This window comes from Diadema antillarum, unplaced genomic scaffold, assembly GCF_040938485.1.
Source record: "Diadema antillarum isolate AM-2024a unplaced genomic scaffold, OU_Dant_1.0 seq00000839_RagTag, whole genome shotgun sequence".
Taxonomy (NCBI): Eukaryota; Metazoa; Echinodermata; class Echinoidea; order Diadematoida; family Diadematidae; genus Diadema; species Diadema antillarum.
The window spans coordinates 889,053-905,895 of NW_027271715.1; the positions used below are offsets into that span (position 1 = coordinate 889,053).

The following is a 16,843-nucleotide window of genomic DNA, read 5'->3' on the forward strand; positions in this document are numbered from 1 at the left end:
GATTGATTACATAGTTGATTTCTATGGTAAGTCTATGGTAGCCTGTGTTGTAAGGATATTTAAAATTGATTGTATCTTTTGATAAAACGGGCCCAGGGATGATATCAAATTATGCATATTTCATGCAGGATTGTTTTCTTGTAGGGTCTGCAAACTTAAGACTAGCTGTTCCACTTAGACCCCGTTAACAGTGCGAGGCTCGGCCGCGGCCGAGTCTACCTTCATTTCAGTGTAAACGCGCAAAAGGCCAAATGCGCATTTGGCCTCGCTCTGGAGCTGGTCTCGGCTGCGGCCGAGCTGCGGCCGAGTCCGGCCTTTTCTCAGTGTAAACGCAAACTGGGCCAAATGCGCGGCCAATTTTAGTCTGGCTTCCAAACCCTCTGCCTGTATCTTTCGCTATTCAGGATATTAACCCCCTCAACGTCGAAAACTAGTATAGTTTAAGGTGGTTTTGTCCTGCAAAGGATTTTTTCGTTCGGCAAAGGCCTTTGCCCGTACGGCGACTTTGTCGCCGCGGAATTCAGTTGGCAAAGGGTCTGAAAACCAGACAATACCAAATTGCGTTTGTTTACAAGCAGAGCGCCAGTACGACAAAATATTGAAAGGTTTGAATCAAAAGCGCGGCCGAGCCCGGCATTGTAAACGGACAAAATTGCGGGGCTCGGCCTCGCAATTGAGGCTGGGCTCGGCCGCGGCTCGGCCACGGCTCAGCCCAGCCCCGCACTGTAAACGGGGTCTTAGATGTAGCAACCTGATGTGGTAGCAACCTTCATGTTGTTTCGGTTGCTTTGTTTTCTCCGACAGGCCCACATCTTGAACATGCGTACAGACTTGTGTGACACCAAGGCTGCCAAAGCCATCCTAGAGAAAGAGCTGCACAACCAACTCCTGCAGCTCCATGCTGTCCAGCTTCAGCTCCACGCCAACCTGGGCCAGAATGTGGACTCGGAGGCCATCAAGAAGAAACTGGTAAGAGTCTTTGCTTGACATTTATGACCAAAGCTTCCCCAGTCATTGTGGGCATTTAATCACTTCGTAGCCGGTTTCACACGTACACCAATTAGCGGGATACAAATCTTGAGATTTGCATCGCGATCGTCATCCCGAGTTTTTTACACGTGTGGACAGAAAAAACCCGAAAATTAGCGGGATAAGCATCGCGATGCTAATCCCAAGAAATCTTGCGCTGGTTCATCAATTAGTGGGATAATTGGCCCCGCGCTGGTATGTGTGAACGGTCGGGATTAGAATCTCAAGTTTTTATATCCCATCATTCAATGCGCACATCACTACAGCGAGGCCTCTGCGAAGAGGTCCTTCACCTCTTTGGAGCACAACAACAACAGCGCGCGAACCACACCACTGACGCGTAAAAGACAATGGACAAAGGTAAGTGCGCGCAGGCAGTGATAGAGAAGGGCGCTGTGTGACCCAGTTTGCAGGCTTTGCTGTTGTCTCTATTGGCAATTAGTGGGATAATTCGGTACGTGTGGACGCTCGCCAAATTAGCGGGTGGACGCTCGCAAAAAAAATCGGGATGTGCATCGCGATCATCATCCCGCTATTTTGTACGTGTGAACCCAGCTCATATTGTTCAGTCTGTCCTTTTCAGGTAGTATGACTGCACTGGTATGCAGTAAAGTGTTCTGGGACCAAACCAAACCAAACCAAACCAAACCAAACCAAACCAAACCAAACCAAACCAAACCAAACCAAACCAAACCAAACCAAACCAAACCAAACCAAACCAAACCAAACCAAACCAAACCAAACCAAACCAAACCAAACCAAACCAAACCAAACCAAACCAAACCAAACCAAACCAAACCAAACCAAACCAAACCAAACCAAACCAAACCAAACCAAACCAAACCAAACCAAACCACCGAACAACAAGAAGCAAATAGATCTTGTTAGCCATTGCTTCAATTTGAAACATAATTTGCTCAGTGAAGGACGTACATGTATGTGTGTGGGTTAAAGATTCTTAAATGATCATGAATTGGGTTTCATTGAACCAAAGATTGTATTAACCCATTGCATGCTTGCACCAGGTGGTCGGTATCGATCCATGATTATGGTAATGATGACGATGATGATGATCATAATGATAAAATGTTGATGATGATAGTAATAGTAATAGTAATAGTAATAGTAATGGTAATGGTAATGGTAATGGTAATGGTAATGGTAATAGTAATAGTAATAATAGATGATAGTAGTAGTAGTAATAATAATAATAATAATAATTATAATGATACTACTACTACTACTACTACTACTACTATTACTACTACTACTAATAATAATAATAATGATACATTGTTATAATAATAATAACGGTAATAAGAACAATAATAATCTTGTTTATGGTGCATTTCCAAAACTGATCAATGTGCTTTGCATGCAAATTTGTCCCAGTGACAAAATCCAAAAGAATATAAGAATCCATTTCAGAAGTACAGATATCGGATGTTTTTGTGCTATAGGGAGAGGTAGGAATGAAGTCTCAATAGCCAGCATGTAAACTCAATCCTATAAATGATATAAAGGATGGCATTAACCAGGTTTATTGGGTTTACCTTAAAAGAAGATATGAGGTAAAGTTTTCAGGGGTGGACTAAGACTTGAGCCTTGTCCCACCCCTTCAATGTCGAAACATTTGTGATGCATGGTAAATATAGGCAAACACTGATGAAGTGACTAGCACCTGTTGAGCTCAAGTGGCCAGGTGTGTGTAATCGTGTGAATGCTTGATTCCATAAATGTTAATTTATGTAGAATACACACAAAGTTCACCCAAAAGATATAGGATGTGAAGGAATCAGTATAGGCCATCTGAGAGGTATTTGCAGAGTACAAATATTGGTTGGAAAAACAATAGCAGCAAATAAAAAACAAGAACACACCACAAAGCAATCTTTCACAATAACTTTGATGCAGTATAATGTTGTATGCTGTTTATGTTTTTATATGATTATATTCATTGGTGGATGTGATGAATTAACATTGTAATGCTTAACCTGAATTCTGTAAATATTTTGAATTCATCAATCTTGATGTCCTTACAGTTTGTCATTCTCTTCACTATTTCATACTTTGGATTTTATCTGAATTGTAGACTCATTGATAATGTTTTTATGCGTACATATTCATATCTGTTCTTCATTTCAGTGCTATCTGTTCAGGGCTGCGCACTAAGCCAATTTTTTCTAATGGTCCATCCTGTCTGACGGACCAGTAGGTACCCAGTTTTCTGGCTTTTTACTGGTCCATTCCTGAAAAAGTTACTGGTCCGACAGTGATTATGGGTAATTGTTTTTAGGCTAAGAACAACTTTAAGAATGACTGGTGATCAGTTCTTGTGCTGAATTATTGAAATTGTGATAAGTGTATAGCACATCAGGGCCCTGTTGCATAAAACCCTTACCGCTGGACTTACCGCTCCTTTCTAGCGGTAAGTCTTCAAATTAGCGGTAAATGTTATAATCCTTGATGCTGATTGGCTGTGACGCCTAATTTTGACGTTAGTTACCATTGAAATTCAACGGTAAGTTTTATGCAACGGGCCCCAGAACATGTTCCAGTCATTTTCAAGTCATTCGTACCTTTAGCAACAACTTTGTGAAACACCCCCAGGCCCCAGGACCATTGTCTAATGGCTTGCTTTGTTTAATTTCCAGGAGGAAGAGATGGACTCGTTCAAGGCTGACTCCCTGAAGCAGGTTCGCCTTGAGGTGGAGCTGGACCTGATGAGGAAGGAGAACCTTGAGCTGAGGCAGCATATCCTTGGTCTGCAGGGAGAGGTGTATGGAGCCAGGCTGGCTGCCAAGTACCTGGACAAGGAGCTTGCTGGAAGGTAAGGGAGTCAGGAGGATAAAGAATGAGGTAGTCATGGATGGAAGGAGTAAAAGAATGAAGGATTGAGAGGGAGTCAGGAGGAGAATTGATAAGGGAGTCATGGATGGAAGGAATGATAGAATGAAGGAGTGAGCTAGAGTCAAGAAGAGAAAGAATGAGGCAGTCATGGATGGAAGGAGTTATAGAATGAAGGAGTGGGCTGGAGTCAAGAAAAAGATTGAGGAACTTAGGGATGGAAGGAATAATTGATTGCAAGGGCATCAGGAGGAGAAAGAGAATGAGGGGTTCATTGATGAAATCAATAATGGAATAGAGGATTGAGAGAAAGTCTTGAGGAGAAGGGATATAGAAATCATGGATGGAAGGAATGATAGAAGGATTGAAAAGGAGTCAGGAGGAGAAAGAATGAGGGAGTCATTGATGGATGGAATAATGAATTGATGGATTGAAAGGTAGTCAGGAAGAGATGGGATGAAGGAGTCATGGATCGAAGGATTAATAGGTAGTCAGGAGGCGAAAGATGAGGGAGTCATAGATACCAGTGTACATGTAGAAGGAACAATAAAATGAAGGAGTGAAAGGAGTCGGGAGGAGAATGGATGAGGGAGTCATAACCAGGGAGAATGACTGAATGAGATGGTCCTGGAAAGAATGAGGTAGTCCTGAAAAATAGGAATAAAGGAGATAGGAGAGGAAGGAATATGAAATGATGATGAGAGTCTTAAAAAGGCAAGGAATAGAATAAAATTGTCAGGGGAAGAATGTGTGACCCGGGCATTATGGAGAAAAGGAATTTGTCTTGGAGAATAGAAATAAGAGAGTCTTGAGGAGAAGAAATGGTCAACTCGGGATGAGATGAAATATATGAGACTTGGAGTGAAGGAATGAGGAGTGAAGATGAGGGCATATCTGTATCAGGAAGGGGAAAGAAAACTCCTCTCTAAGTTCAGGGGAAAAAATGAAAGAATCAGAAAAAGGAATGAGGCAGTTACAAAGAAAAGAAATAAATGGGTCAGAAAGGGAAAGGATGAAACAAGTAGATACATGTGTGAAAATGAGTCAGATGGGAATCTGCATGAACTGATCTGTTTCACATCTTTGGAACTGAAAATTGTCATTCTCATCTTTGTGCTATCTCTTTACTTTGTGCATTTACTTATACTTAGAGAACTCTTTAAAGTGGTATCTATTATTAAAATGCATTGAACAAAGCAAAGATGAAAGGGGAAATGTAAACCTATTCAGTGCACTGCATGAAGAGCATACATGTACACTTTCAATGTTTCCCCAAGTCTCGTATAACCTTGGGAAGTTATTGCCATCTCTCACATCGAAGACAGGTTTAACGACAGCCTCCTCTCCCTGAAGTCTGTCTCAGCTGTCAGGCATTGTTGAACCTGCAATCTCAATTCTTGATGGATTGCATCAAATTGGCAGGGAAAAAAACGCACACATTGTCCAACCAGCTAAAGGTAATAATGTGGAATATCCGTCATGTTGCTCAATACGAACCATCAAATCCTCCGTGTAACAAGATGGAGGAGACGCCACGGTTCTTAGGGAGGCTGACTGCAGTCTTCCATCATATTTATCAATGTTTACATGCTACCAGACGTGTCTACTGGGCTGTAAGCCCATATCAGATTAGTTCCTAATACTGATTCATGATGCCACCAGCAGCTAGCTCACATAATGTAGTAACACCTTGTGGAATAGAACCTCGGCGGTGTATATATTCGGGTTAAAAAACAACAAGTAAAATTCTGTGCTCATTTTGTTCTGGTGAGTGGGGAAGACCTATGCCTTGTTTCTTATGCAGTAGAAATTATTTTCTACATTAGAAAGACCATAGTCTTTCTGATCCCAATGTCTTTGAGATTAAAGTAAAAAGAAAACAACAACAACAACAACAACAACAACAACAACAACAACAACAACAAAAGATGTTGAAGAGATGTTTTGTTCTTATCTCCCCATGTTCCTCACCCTGCTTTGTAATTTGATTCTAGTAGTAGTATGTACACAAAAATGTTTAGCCCATTCATTATCACCTGAAGAATTCCCTAGTTGCAAAGGAGTTTATATGCAAAGTCTATGTGGATTTGGTGCTTAATTGAAACATAAAAAGTAACGACAGGGGTAAAGTATCATAGTATCAACCCCCACCACAATCCACATGGAATTCATGTGTAGTTAACTGTTCATGTAAGCTTTTCAAACCTGATCACAAATTGTTTTCATACATAATAGGAATAACACAAATGTAGTTGGGCATTTCCGTGAGTTGTGCGACATGACCACCAAAATTTTACCCGCATATTTCAGAACAACTGATAATCTTACTTTGTTAGCCATAGTTTGAAGTGTGTGAAACCAACTTAACCTTTAAGAAAAGTTCCCTTTTGTGCATTTTTATACCTTTTGAAGCCAGAAAGCATTTTTTTACCTAAAAATCCTTAAAAATGCATTTTTGTTGCTCTTTGTGATTATTTTTTATATTTGAGACTCAAATCAAACTTTGTTTGGTTTTACAAATCAAAAATATATTAATCTAGCAGTAAATAAAGTGGAGACCTCGATATAAGATATGTACTTCGGACATCAGCGTGCTCTTACATAGCTCGAGAAGCTGCTGTAACGTGAGTTACCGAAACATGAACTTTTTAACCTAGCAATTTGACTATGCCCAACTGAGACATGGTATTTTGGATTATCAAATAACTATGCAGCACACATCCAAGAAATATGATAGGACTTATAGTCTTTGCTTCAAATTCTCATAACAGAGGTCTTAAAATTGTAACGTGAGTTACCGTGTAACGTGAGTTACCACAATGTAACGTGAGTTACCGACATGATTTTTCTTTAATACCAAGAAATGATATGAAGGTTGTGATTGTAAGTAACCAATGAGTACATGATTACTGAACTCTTGTATTAAGATTCTATTTCCAGTAGATTGTTATTCTCTTGGTCTCTCTCTATCACCAAACCAACTGGTCTACATGTACAATGTATTAATTACACATGTTCATCACATGTGCTTCAACAGGTTCCATATTTACTATTTAATATTACAGTGCATGTATACTGATCTGTTACGAAAGTTGTTAAAAGACATTTCCTCTAAAGCTGCATGGACCTTGTTCCAGCAAATTATCAAAATTTTGTGATAACTATTAATATCCTTCTGATTGGGATAATCACTGCATGATTACTCTTGAAAAGTTCTTGTTTTTGTAATTCAAGTGATTACTATTTGACATTTCATAGTTTATACCTACCTGTATAGACCAAAGCCATTGTTTATGAGGCTGAAACATTTACATGTGAACAGAATTTTAAGATTGGAGCTCGCTTCCTGCTGTTTTTTTCTGAGATTTTTGAGAACTGAACATTGTGAATTTGACACGCTTATGTGTTTTATACTATTCTACTCTGAGGTTTTAGCTATATTGTTGCAAAATCCTACAATGAAACTTTTCCATGTTTACTATAATTTACTTTACATGCTAATCTATTACCAAAAACTTGTTGAATGTGAACCTCATTATCAGACATTTTCTTTAAGAGCTGGACAGTCATGTACCTTAAAGCAAACGATCAACATTTTGTGATATTAATAGTTAGCCTCCTGATCACAAAATATTTACTATTCATGTTTTTCATTGGGTTTTACTGCTTCAGTCTGCTTGATTACTCTAGAAAATACTGGTATACTTTTTACATGTATACATGTACAATTTAAATAATGGCTACTTGACATTTCATAGACCAAAGCCATTGTTTTTTAAGGCTTAAACATTTTTGAACATGTTTTATTAAACTGATCAATACTGGTAGCAGATAACTAAAATTTATCTGCAGTATCTGTAATTCAAGTCTAATTTCTGTACCAGTTGAGTATAAGAATTTGTAAACAAATCAAACATACAAACAATTGATCATTGAGTAATTCAAACAATTATCAAATAATTGGAATATAAATTGCATTGTTTAAAAGTTAAAAGATTTATTGAAATATACTGAACCTTTAAACTCTCCACAGACTACATGTACAGGTCTCTAGTCTCGTGACTCAGTGTATTAAATGGAATAGTTTATGGATGACTTGTTTTATCTAGATAGCCTGAAATCCATTTAAATCTAGTAAAATAAAAAAACAATCAAATCAGATTCTCAATGAAATCCTCAATTTCTGATGCATTTGTTAACTGGAAAAGAGTGTAATTTAATGAAATAGACTCTGTTTCATATCATTTTGTTGAATACAATTTTTGTCTCAGTACAAATGAAAGCTTGGAAAACGACTCAATTAAAAATGAAATTTATCTTCAAGTTGGTATTCTAAATGTAAAGTTTCCTGCCTTTTGGTAATCTCATGGATAAAATGGGATTAATTACTGTCAGATCAATGTTCAAATCAAGTTAGATTCTTTATTCATGGAGTTTGCTTGTGAAAAAAAGTTGTCTTGGTAAGTTTTCTTTGGATTATTAAGACAAAAAATCGTCCTGTGATCATGTGGACAAACTGTAACGTGAGTTACCGTAACGTGAGTTACCGCTTCACATGACGATACCTGGAGAATGTAAGACAATTTGAATTTTTACCATACTCGGTGATGTATGTTGTTAGTCCATGACTTTGACACAATAGACTTTAAAGTCTCTCTGTTTCTTGTTTGAGGAAACTTTTGAATATAAGACATGCCAAATTTTTGCATAATGTCCAAATTATGTAACGTGAGTTACTGACATTTGTAGTGTTTTTTCTCATAGTTCTCATAAGAGTCTGTGGATGTAATGTTGCTGTGAGGTAGGATGGAGGTGCATGATACTCATTCACATATAGTAACTCATATCACTAATTAGGTTTTAAGGATATTGATCTCAACGACCTAATTTTGAGTTCAAAATGTAACGTGAGTTACCGTGGAAATGCCCAGTTACTCTTTCACCAACTGTTTTATTTGGCTTGTTTGGTTGACTTCATGAATACATCCCCTTTAAGAAAATTCATACAAACAAAACTCTTAGCGTAATGGTTCCGAGATGTTCCAAATGGAATATAAACTGCATTTGAATCTGTCTAAAGCCCTTTACTTCAGAGGCAATTTCTAGGAAAGTGGAAGCTATCTTGGCGTGCATTTAAATGGAGCAATGCCAGCTAGAATACAAATCTTTCAAGAGCAGAAATATAGCTTCTACTAAAAATATCCATCTGTTACGGAGATACGTTCAAATCTCTGCAGATACATGAGCTTTGCTTCATGTGATTTTCCTTCTCAGGGGAAGCAATAAGTAAATAGTTCTGCATTTATATTTATTTAAATTCAGAGCAGTGGACATTTCACCTGACTATTAAACTAAAGCAGTTAATGCAGTGTAACCATTTCTGGCTCAACCTAACATTTTGGCATGAACATTACTCGAAACTTTTGCTAATGACATCACATTTCTTGATGGAATGAAGCCATTATGAGGCTATCGATCTATGTACATTACTGTTTGAATTAAGACCAAAAAAAAAAAGGAAAATAGGACTAGTTTAATATTCTTTTGTCACAGAGCTGCATTGCATACTTTCTAGACACGTCAGTTGAGCTCATGTCGGTGATGAAGCTAGAGGCCATAACATTTGGTTCATTTTGAGCTTGCCAGCGTCATGTGTAGACTGATTTGATGTGATTGTCGGCTTTGACGTATCCAGCTTTGATATTTACTTAATGGATTCATTTTTTTTTCTTGGGGGGGGGGGGGCACTATGAGTGCTGAATTGCATGTTACATGGTATTTGCAGCCGACTGGAAGAAAGGTAGCTATGATGTATATTGCCAAGCAGGTTCTATCGGTAGTCAAGGGGTGGGGGAGGAAGGGGTTGGGATCGGTAGTCAAGGGTTGGGGGAGGAAGGGGTTGGGATCGGTAGTCAAGGGGTGGGGGAGGGAGGGGTTGGGTAGGAGGAGGGGTGTGAATGAAATCAAAATGTTCAATCTAGCACGAGATGATTGAGCATTTAAGCAGCATAGAAAATATTCTCTTGCTTTCATCTCATTAAAGGAAATTTGTGACAATATCTTTTTATGGATTTTAATGGTGTGACTCACTCCCTAATTCAGTTATCAGTTGTGTTTCTTTGTACATTGTTTAAAGGGATCGTATAGTTTTGGTTGAGACCTAATTTCAGGTTTCTAACATTTTTTGGTGAGATAATCAGAAACCTCTTATGAAATATGAAAGAGCATGTAATTCTATGAGGAATTCAATGTTTATTTGATGAAAATTGGTTTTGAAATGTCTGAGATATCAAAAAAGAGCGATTCTACTAAAGTGTGGGACCCACACTTTATCACGATCGCTTTGTTTTACTTTGTTTTGGATGTTTCAGTCATTCCAAACCTGATTTTCATCAGATAATCTTTGAATTCCTCTCCAAATGGTATGCTCTGTACTATATAATAAGTGTTTTCTTGGTATCTCGCAAAAATTTAAAAGCCCAATTTTCATCTCCACCAATACTGTACTATCCCTTTAACTTGTGCTGTATGGATAAAATAGAAGAAAGTTGATATCTATGGAGGTAAAGTCTTGGTTTGTTTTGTTTGTTTTGCTGAAGTGGGAGATCTTAAATGCAATTAATGGAATCTGCTAAAGGTAGACCCTTGGCAAGGTTGGATCGAGTGTCCTTTGACTAACATTGGTAGTATCGATGCACCTCTGGAGCATGTTCCTGTAGGTTCCTGTAGGAAAGAAGTTTCAGGAAGGTTGAGTTGACAGCTAGACTTGATGAATGCTTGGATGTTGATTTGACTGAGAGCGGGACCATCTGTCTCATGTCAAGGATGACAGAAATAAAAAGATAAAACAGAAGGAATTTACTCTCTCATTTATTCTATACTTTCAATAAATAAAAGTTAGAAGGATCTTTTGTTAGATGATCCCCCTCCCCCCCCCCCCCCACTATCCTTCCCAGGATGCCCAGTGTAGGGGAAGCCGTCCAAAGCGGCTGGGAGTGCGGCATGATTAAAGTTTCCTGAAAGCTTTCATAGCAAGAGAGGCATCGATGAGCAATTACCAGACATTGAACCCAATATTTGCCTGCTGGCAATCCCTCGGCTGCCTTGTTTAGACCGCATTAAAGAGTGGTAATGAGCACTCCCCGTCTATCCTACACCCCAACACCCACACACATTGATACCACATACACCATGATACCCCAGACACACCGTGATCGGCCAGACTCCCTCCGGTGGAAGCTACATTTCATTATCAAACAGTGTCGGTAGCCAGAGTCTGCGTAATGAAACAAGTTGCCGAGGACTTTTGGTAGATTATAATTTACCATTAGTCTTCATATGAAAGAAATGTGAAATGATTGACATATGTTTTGAAAAAAAAAGACATTGTTGTGAAATAAAGCAAATTAGTCAACAATCAATATTGGTCACAATGAAAGGTCACAACAATGAGAAATTAGAAGGAAATAAAAATTAACCTTGCATTATGATGTATAAAAGCTCAAAATGGGTTTCAAACCTGGGGTGGAAACTCAGGTACCCCCGAAAGACTTTATATTTTCAGAGAAGACATTCATCTTCATTAACTTATGAAAACTTCAGAAGATTTGATCTGCCTGAAATAAAGGATGCTGTTCACATTCTAAACAAAGTTTGGATTGCCAGCATGATTGACACAGCTTATAATACAATGCATCTTTATAAGAGTTGCTTTAATTTGATGCCCTAAACAGTGCACACAAATGTAGGCTACAATCAACATTATTCTCCTATTAATGTCATGTAGAGGCATGAATGTTCAGATACCTTTTTTTTTCTGTTCAAATTCATTAAAGAAATGAGGTTATGATCATGGGTATTTTGCCCTGACAATACACTTACATTTTCTGGATCCAGGGTACCTGTTTATTCAAGTTTTTAATAGTCATTTGTAACAATTTTCTGACAGGATAGCTTGAAGAGTCTTATTTGTCATTTCAGGCTCTTTCAGCAAAATATTGATGTGATCAAATTTGACAGAGAGGTAGAGCCTTTTGTGCGAATCGATGGAATAATTGACGCAAAATGTACAGTGTAATGAGGAAATGAGAAGGTCAAGGACCTTGTCATCCAAGGTTTGCAAGTTTTAATTAAAAACATCCACAGGTATGTCCATCACATATCTTGAAACATTGACCTCTAAGAACTGTACATTGATCATAGAATGCGAGTTTAGCCAAGCTGGGGTTAATCTTGTTCCATACATGAGTAGTGATGGCCTGGTGAAGGTTGTTTGAATTGTTCCACCTGCTCATTGAGGACCCTTTGATACCAGAGCCCCAGAACTATTATTGATCAAATCCTCCATAGTGGGGATCTCTCGGGATGAAAAAAGAGGGCAGTTACATCTTTGACTCAATGCACAGCGTGTGTTTTAAGCCTCACTGTTATCTAGGAGATATCCAGACCATATGAAAACTGTCTGTAAACTAGATAGAGTGTAATATCTTTAACCTGAAACTTAAAATTTTGATCAAAATTGCATAAAAATGAAGAAATCTATGAAGTTGTGAACTCTTGCTTATTTTCACACAATAATTCTTGAATGGTCAATATTAGCTTTACTGAAATGAGTATGCTAATGATTTAATAGCCTCACAGTTTGCCTTTTTGTATCTACATGAAATCTTTAAATTTCCATTCTTTTTCAAATTACAATTTTATCCCAGTCTCAAAGCCTTATATACACTGTATCTCACTGATTATTATTTTTAAGGCATTCAGCTGGAATAACATTGTGTTTGATAATCATAGTACAAAATTAAATTTTCATCAGTTTTGGTACACAATCAATGAAAAATCGTAAAGTGATGACATCATCAGCTCACTCATTTGCATATTCATATCAACTGTTCAAGAACAGTTTTGCAGTTCAAATAAGTGATAATTTACAATTTCAAAATTCTCTAATTTTTATCCGATTATGATGACTTTTTGCTGTTGTGCTTATTAGATTTGACTCTCTCTTTTTAGACCAACTCTCACCTGATCCAGATTTCTTCTTTATAACCCGTTTAGGACAGGCTGATTTGGCTACAACACAAATTTCCCATAGACACCTGCCCAAGTATACTTGGGACCCGTCCTCAATGGGTTAAAGGGACTGTACAGTTCTGGTTGAGGTGGGGATTTGTGTTTTGAACATTCTTAAGTGAGATAATGAGAAACGTCTTATGAAATATGAAAGAGCATGTGATTTTAAGAAGGACTCAACGTTTATTTGATGAAAATTGGTTTTCAAGTGGCTGAGATATCCAAAAAAGTGATAATAATAAAAAGCGACAGGCCACAACTTTATTAGGATCTCTTTGTTTCACCTTGTTTTTGGAAATCGCAGCCATTTCAAAACCGATTTTCATCAAATAAACTTTTGATACCCCTTAGAATTGCATGCTCTTTGACATCTCATAGAGTGGTTTCTGAATATATCGCAAAACGTTAAAAGCTAAATCCTCACCTCGACCAGAACTGTACACACCCTTTAAGCAATTTTTTGTCTTTAGATTATAAACCCATTATTAAGGGGATTTTAGCAAAATAAGGATTCCCAACATCTTGATATATCACATTCCAACACTTCCTTTGAGGAGGATCGGATCCCTATACAATCATATTCGCAGAGCTCTACTGGAAGACTGAAGGAAGAAGTATGGATGCCCTGTGGGATGTATGTGGGAAATATTGTATGTTGATTGTGAAATGGGATAGCAAAAATCGTATGCTTTCAGTTTTCTTTTCGCGATACAAAGTGAGAATTCACGTCAGAAAATGATGAAAATGATGAAAGCCCGCAGCTAAGATTACCGTCATGATTGGAGACTTGCTTCTACCAAATTATGTTGATTTCTCCCCACAGCTGATCTTAGTGGCTGATAAAATAAAAGCATTCTTTCCCTTTCCCCTTTCTTCTTCTCATCCTGTGGTTTTACATTAGGTGCTCTGCTATATCTTTTTACCTCTTTTATGGTTACAAAACTTGTCCATGCACAAATTCATGCAGACACACATTAGCATACAGACACATACCTACACACATATTTGTAGACGTATATATTCATGCACATGCAGACACAAACCCACCAACACACGCACACACACACACACACACACACACACACACACACACACACACCTATACAAAGACAGGAAAACTTAATGTTTGCAGACATAATAAAACTCTGAGATTAGTCCCTATCTTTCCTTCTCTCACTATAGGCCCTAGCAGATTAGAAAGTGGTGACAGGGTGGGAAGGGATGGGGGTGGGGGGGGGGGGGGTGGAGGCAGGAGGGGGGCAGGGGAGGATTAGCTACCTAGTACAGCAGGAACTTCAAATGCAAAGCCAAAGTGATGTATGAAGAAACTGAAATAAAAGTGCAATGTTTCACCTGCAATTCTTGGATTACATAAATAGTATTTCATATTCATTCTATCATTAACCCTTCAAGTAGAACTGGTTAAATTGATCACATTTGTACAAAGTCAGTAATAATTTACCAAAAAGAAATGAGACAGGAATATTAGCTTTAAATGGTCTTGTTTGCGTTTAATCACAAGCTATGATTTTAGTAATCAATTTAGAGGCCTATGATGATTAGCAGCCGAAATAAACTATGGTATATGACCAGAATAGGAATCAAACGAAATAGTATACACATAATGTACTGCTTTTCGGGCATTACTTTATATTTCCCTGGTTATTGCCTTAAGGGGTTTCAACTTTATGCGAGGAGCTTGCTCCGAGGATCCTAGCATGGAGTTGAGATCCCGAGGGACAATAATATCAATAATGCCCCGTATGAACACAGTCTATCTGTTTTATATATACAAAATACCAAACAAAATTAAATGAAATTCTACTTGGTCAATCGCAATCACACTAATCAGTTCACTCATCATGATCAGGCGCTGCCATGGATGTTTGCACAGCGATCGCATTTGACAATACAATGGCCACTTCTCGTACTGTGGAAGCAGCTCAAGCATTTATTTCCGTGTTTCGTATACTGAATAGAACTAAATTAAATTGCACTTACCAATTGCATTTATAATGTTATGTTGCAAATCAGTGATTTCAGTTGCTGCTATGCTGCGATAGAATCCCGATTAGAATTCATTCACTGCATACTTAGTATCATAAATTATGACAAAAATTTGGCAAAAAAATTGTTGGCCACGCTCTGGAGGTGGTCTCGGCCGCGGCCGCGGCCGAGCCATGGCCGAGCCCGGCCTTTTCTCAGTGTAAATGCAAACTGGGCCAAATGCGGTACCAAATTTAGTCTGGCTTCCAGACCCTCTGTCTGTACTATTTCGCTATTCAGGATATTCACGCCCTCAACGTCGAAAACTAGTATAGTTTAAGGTGGTTTTGTCCTGCAAAGGATTTTTCCTTCGGCAAAGGCGGCAACGAAGCGGAGTCCAGTTCGCAAAGGGTCTGGAAACCAGACTATACCAAATTGCGTTTGTTTACAAGCAGAGTGCCACGCCGACAAAATATTGAAAGATTTGAATCTAAAGCCCGGGCCGAGCCCGGCAGTGTAAACGGACAAAATTGCGGGGCTCGGCCCCGCAATTGAGGCCGGGCTCGGCCGCGACTCGGCCGCGGCTCGGCCCAGCCCCGTACTGTAAAGGGGGTCTTTTTTCCTCACACACCATTGCAATTCAGGGGTTCAGAATTGATGTGCTGATCAGTCAATTCTACCACAAACTTATTCTTGCACCTGCCGAGCCTTCATGGTAATTTTCTCCTCCCCCTTCTATAAGTGTCAAGTTTCTGACACTAAACAGTGAATAAAGACACAATTGGCAACAACTCAAATCCTTATTATTTACTCAGCTGCAGGGTAGCTGAGGCTGTATGGAAGGTCAAAGGTCATGCATAGTGCATTTGTAGGTGGTATGCATATCCAGTTGTGACTATGTCCTTGCCAAGTAAACTAGGACGGAATGCTGGACTTGTGTCGTATTATGCGCAGTATGTATGCAGATATAACATTTGAAATTCAAAAGATTTGACTTTTTTTTTTCTTTGAGCTACTCAGGTTTAATAACCTTTGGATTTCATTTCTGCTGAAATTGCATTAATTGTGTGGGTGTTATTATCCTAGCTCTGCCTTGGTCTTTTATAATTTTGTGTGAAATGATCGTACATGTGAACAAAATCTTTAAAGGACAAGTTCACCTTCATAAACATAAGGATTGAGAAAATGCAACAATATTAGTAGAGCACATCAGTGAAAGTTTGAGGAAAATTGGACAATTGATGCAAAAGTTATGAATTTTTTAAAATTTTTGTGTTGGAACCGCTGGATGAGGAGACTACTACAGCTTGTGAGTCATATGCGTACAACAGTATAAAGAAAATGTAAAAGAAAATTCAACTTATTTTCACTTTTTTCGCATAATAAAAGAGCACTTGACTTACCTCTTTCTAAAGGCAGGGGGAATAATATTACCCATAACATTTGTCGGTAACGAGGCAGGGGAATGTGTACTTTTTTCAAAAGATGGAATTTTGCGAAATTCTCTTTATATTTTCCATATATTGTTGTACGCATGTGACATCTAAGTTATTCATACACTGCAGTAGTCTTCTCATCCAGCGGGTACTGCACAAAAACTTCAAAAATTCATAACTTTTGAACGGATTGTCTGATTTTCCTCAAAATTTCAATGATGTGTTCTACTAATATTGCTACATTCTCTCAATCCTTATGTTTATGAAGGTGAACTTGTCCTTTAAGTACATCCATAGTGCAGTAGATATAATGTACATTTACTATGTGTCATCAAGAGACTTCATGCCAATTTTATTTATTGATTCAATTTTGTTTTAAAAAGGTAAACATGGTAGACATATTTAGATCCCAGGGGTCTGCTTTCTGAGTGAGCCTTGTTACAAATATCCAATATTTCAAATACTACAAGGTA

At 38.3% G+C, this 16,843-nt stretch overlaps 1 protein-coding gene across 1 annotated transcript in view; it reads left to right on the forward strand.

The window, feature by feature from the left end:
* Positions 1-16,843, forward strand: part of LOC139740198 (Golgi-associated PDZ and coiled-coil motif-containing protein-like) — a 62,486-nt gene that overhangs the window by 12,470 nt on the left and 33,173 nt on the right. Inside the window, exons 2-3 of the mRNA XM_071650783.1 lie at positions 805-969; positions 3,684-3,859. Of these exons, the coding sequence (XP_071506884.1) occupies positions 805-969; positions 3,684-3,859 (341 nt within the window). The remainder of the gene's footprint in view (positions 1-804; positions 970-3,683; positions 3,860-16,843) is intronic.